Source organism: Zea mays, chromosome 3 (genome assembly GCF_902167145.1).
Source record: "Zea mays cultivar B73 chromosome 3, Zm-B73-REFERENCE-NAM-5.0, whole genome shotgun sequence".
In the NCBI taxonomy this organism is placed as follows: domain Eukaryota; kingdom Viridiplantae; phylum Streptophyta; class Magnoliopsida; order Poales; family Poaceae; genus Zea; species Zea mays.
Genome location: NC_050098.1, coordinates 214,663,804 through 214,668,109, shown reverse-complemented (window position 1 = coordinate 214,668,109; position 4,306 = coordinate 214,663,804). Strand labels below are relative to the sequence as shown.

The 4,306-nt window shown below is 43.3% G+C and overlaps 1 protein-coding gene across 3 annotated transcripts; it reads left to right on the top strand.

Moving 5' to 3' along the window:
• The first annotated feature begins 1,681 nt into the window (after positions 1–1,681).
• LOC103651359 (uncharacterized) lies at positions 1,682–3,990 on the top strand. 3 transcript variants are annotated; one of them, XM_008676977.4, is made up of 5 exons: positions 1,682–2,092; positions 2,227–2,331; positions 2,953–3,008; positions 3,159–3,243; positions 3,377–3,990. In XM_008676977.4, the coding sequence occupies exons 1-5, from the start codon at positions 1,856–1,858 to the stop codon at positions 3,479–3,481; spliced, it is 588 nt and encodes a 195-aa protein (XP_008675199.1). In that variant the 5' UTR covers positions 1,682–1,855; the 3' UTR covers positions 3,482–3,990. The 3 variants fall into 3 exon arrangements, with proteins under 3 accessions (XP_008675199.1, XP_008675198.1, XP_008675200.1); XM_008676976.3 differs by having other exon boundaries at positions 1,693–2,092; positions 2,224–2,331; XM_008676978.2 differs by lacking the exon at positions 2,227–2,331 and having other exon boundaries at positions 1,694–2,092.
• Positions 3,991–4,306: the final 316 nt, after the last annotated feature.

Genomic DNA, 4,306 nt, shown 5'->3' with positions numbered 1-4,306 from the left:
AAATGTCAACGACAAAATTTCATAACTCTTAAAGTTCTACAACTTTTATGTTCATGTTTTTTATACGAGATCATTTGAAAAACTCAAAAATTTCAGGATAAAAATGATTTCCACTGACGGTTTCTTAAGAAAACTACCACTAGAAATATTTCTTAAGAAAACCGCCACTAGAAATCCATTCTAGTGGTAGTTTTCTTAATGAACAACCACTATAAATAGCATTGACGTTTGATAACGAAAACCGCTTGTAAAAATTAAACCCCACCACAGGCTTTGAACTCTTTTCTACTAGTGTTTGCTAAGTGGTTCAGCAAAGTCTTTGCTGAGTGTGACTCCTGACAAAGAGGTCTCGGTGAGCTATATATCGACAATGACTTCTTTGTCGATTACTTTTTGTCGGGCTCTCGAAAAAGTCATTGCCGAGTGCCACCTAGTGCTTGGCAAAGAAAAGTCACCGTCACAGTGACAAGTGACGGAGACAAAGACTTTGCCGAGTGTGCTCTATGGCACTCGACAAAGAGGGAGCTTTTGCCGAGTGCCTGCTAGTCTGGCACTCAACAAAGAATGCTACAATGGGCCCCTTTTGCTAGTCCCTTTGCCGAGAGCTCTAGGAGGCACTCAGCAAAGAGGGAGCCTTTGCCGAGTGCCACCTAGTGCTTGGCAAAGAAAAGTCACCGTCATAGTGACAAGTGACGGAGACAGAGACTTTGCCGAGTGTGCTCTATGGCACTTGACAAAGAGGGAGCTTTTGCCGAGTGCCTGCTAGTCTGGCACTCAACAAAGAATGCTACAATGGCCCCTTTTGCTAGTCCCTTTGCCGAGAGCTCTAGGAGGCACTCGGCAAAGAGGGAGCCTTTACCGAGTGTATGTTGGCAAAGAAGGCTCAAATGGGTCCCTTTGCCAGTTCCTTTGCCGAGTGTCGTTGTATGCCAAGTGTTTGGGGCTTGGCAAAGGGGGGTCTATACCAAGTGTCATTGTTCGTCGAGAGTGGCATTTGACAAAGCGTGTTTTGCCGAGTGTCCGATAAATTGTACTCGGAAAAGCGCTTGACACTCGGCAAAGAGCGGGATTCCGGTAGTGAGAGTAGAATTTATTGCGTATATATGTGCTCTAGTATTGTCCAATGAGCAAGTGGGAGTACTTATCTCCATGTGCATAACCTCCTATTCTAAATGTAAAGGCCATGATTTTAGGATTTCATCCGGTCAAACTTGGACAAGTAAAGTTACAGGGATTTACAACATATATGCAGTTTGTTCTACCATATTCACGAAAATAATAATATATATTTTTATTTTTTAAATGTTCTATTTAAACAAAATTGCAAGTCAAAACGTGTCATATTAGAGAACATGTCAATGTCCTAAATGACATGCATTTGGAATCAGAGGGAGTACGTAGCATGTACTTCTCTAATAACTAACCAACAATGGGGTTTGATGAAAAAGATCCTAGAAGATCACCAACAACTAGCAAATACAAATGAGTTGGCCCCTTATTATTTAGTTTTATACATATTTTTCTTACAAAGGATAGAGTGTTGTGGCACATGGTATCAACTATAATCTAGAGATGGCCATACCACTAGATGCAATTTAAAATTTGAAGCAAGAAAAGCTTGGGAGGACAGGTCTCCGGGCCCTTTTAATAATAGGGGGGGATATATTTGCCCTGCAAGGAAATCTCTCCCTTCCATTTTATAAGGGTGGTCTCGTGCATCATTCAATCAACTCTCTCTCTCTCTCTCTCTCCCACTCCCACACACATCCTGTCCCTCTCTCTCTCCACTCTACCTAGCTTTGTTCATCTTGTTCTCCCAAAAGTCTTCTTTCTAGCTAGGTCTTCGGTCTCGGACATGAGCGGGAGAAACTTTGGGGACAGCATGGAGTTGAGCAGCAGTGGGAGATCGTCTGGCTCGAGAAGGGGCAAGAGAGGAGGCGGCGGCGGCGGCACCGACAGGCCCAAGCAGCCGCAGCGAGGGCTCGGCGTGGCGCAGCTTGAGAAGATTAGGTTACAGAGCGAAATGGTGGAGTACTTCCATCCTCTCGGCCAGCACCCCAGCTTGATCCACAGAACGGGCAGCCTCAGCTTGGTAAGCGACGATGCAGGCGTCGTCTTTGCAAAACGTTTCCCTTCTCTGTGTGTAGTCTGCGGGCATGCGGCCATCATGTATTACTAGGATCCTGATTTCTTGTGCTTTTGGAATGGATCGATATGATCTAGCAGGAGGATGCACGGGCGTCGACGTCCTCGCTGTCGTCGTCGTCGCCATCTTCCTCCTTCCATGCTACCGCCATCTCGCCGCCGTTCTCCATCCATCCAAATCTCGCGGTACATGGACACCTTTTCTTTAGAAAGATTACTACTCGTAGTTCCGATCCTCAATTAGGAAGGAATTGGTCTGTCAGAAGCTCAGACATGCATATATATATACATGTCTATCTTCTACATGAGAGAGAGGGATAATCCGAATGGAATGAAGCTTTCTTTGATCATGATTTAGTGGGTATGCATGGGTTGATATATAAGCACAGGCCCGTGGCACATGCATGTGAAGATAACAGAAATTAGTCATTTTTTCTGAACACAGAAGGGTGTATCTTATTAAGGCTTAATTCTCTGCTACCAACAGTGAATCGATTGGTCTTTCGTTTGCTCAAAAGCAACGCCTTTGACGAGTCATGCATCTACCAGATTCAGTTGATTTGCACATATATGTACCTTTTAGCTAATAAGTTGGCTCTGGACAGCTCTCAATCTCAATCTTACATATATTGTTTTCACTGTAATACAAATTAGTGCACACCGAAGTCCAAAAAATCACTGTGCATCATCTTCTTTTGCGCTTTCCATCCTAATTATGCATTGTGAATTATTGTAACACCATCCCTTTCGAGAGAGAAAAAAAGAATTACTGTAACACCAAGATAAATTTCTGGCTTTATCATGTAGATGCCATACGGAGAGAGAGACGTACGGTACAGTGAATTCCAAGCTCCCATCATAAGGTACGGTTGCGTGGCCTGGTCGGGAACTCATACATTATCAGCGCATGCTCACTTACTGAATTTAAGAGATGTTGCACTTCCAATAGCTTCTCACAAGCTCCAACAACTAGCATTATTGCTGATTTTGCAACTACGTGTGCCAACTACCAGATCACCGAGCAGCAGTGCTGTCCATGGCACCCCACATTACGCGCAGCATCCTAACAACATCACACTGTCTCTCTTCGAACCACAGGTATGTATAGACCATCGTAAGAGCGAGGTAGAGTTGAATGAGTGATCTGATCACTGTTCACCTGGATGTATTATCTTAGTGTTGGAATTTATATAGAGAGATAAACATGTTTGGTTGCAAAATTTTGGTATAGGAATCCGCCCGATTGAAGGGACATCACGATCGAAGTCAGTCAGCAGATTCAACAAGCTTGAACTCCGACGATCCACAGGACGTGGACCTTGAGCTCAAGCTATGATCCTAGCTCAAATGTTTCCTCCTTTATTTCTCCTCTCCTTCGATGTGATGTGGTAGATTTGTTAGTCTTCATGGGCCTTTTCGCTTGTGGTGCAGTAAAGGTCTGTTTGGTTTCTGGATAACTGTCACACTTTGCCTAACCTTTGACAGAAAAGTTAGATAAAGTATGACAAGTTAGACAGCGAACCAAATATAACCTTAAGTTTCTGAATTGGTGCCACTAGCTAGTCACAAACTCACAGTGCAACCAATGCAAGAGGATTTGCCGCCTTTTCTGTAATGATATGATGCCTGCCAGAAGAGAGAAATAGTACCGGGCTTTTTTTTAATCGAGACTTGCATGCTGTGTGCATGGGCATGGGATCTGGCGATCATATCTAGCACACTTGTACTGACTGTACTGTATGAAGCATAGATGTGCTGACTCTTGCCTGCAACACTGCAAGCGTACACTACTGACACAGTTCGTTACGTGGGTTGTCATTAATTTATGCAACACAAGTTTCATCATCGCTGAGATCAGAGAGAATCTTCGTGTGTGTATGAGCACTTGCATAATGCATGCTAGCTGAATATTTTGATCCACAAGCACCAGATGGAAATAGAATAATAACTTTATTATCTGCATGCATGATCTCAAACACAGCTGTCTTCTGTACTATACCAGTACAGCTTGCCTCAGCGGTTATATTATTTCTTTCTTGATGTCTGTATACAATCTTCTCTCCGTATGCACCAAATAAGGTTCTTGATCTGCTACCTTTGCATAGATAATCTAGTATAAGAATAATGGGTCTGATCATGCATTCATAGTGTGAATACATAC

Excerpts from the sequence above, each read along its gene's own strand:
- LOC103651359 (XM_008676976.3), top strand. The coding sequence starts at position 1,856 with ATGAGCGGGAGAAACTTTGGGGACAGCATGGAGTTGAGCAGCAGTGGG. Across the intron at positions 2,093-2,223 it reads GAACGGGCAGCCTCAGCTTG|CAGGAGGATGCACGGGCGTC; the intron begins GTAAGCGACGAT and ends GATATGATCTAG. Across the intron at positions 3,244-3,376 it reads TGTCTCTCTTCGAACCACAG|GAATCCGCCCGATTGAAGGG; the intron begins GTATGTATAGAC and ends ATTTTGGTATAG.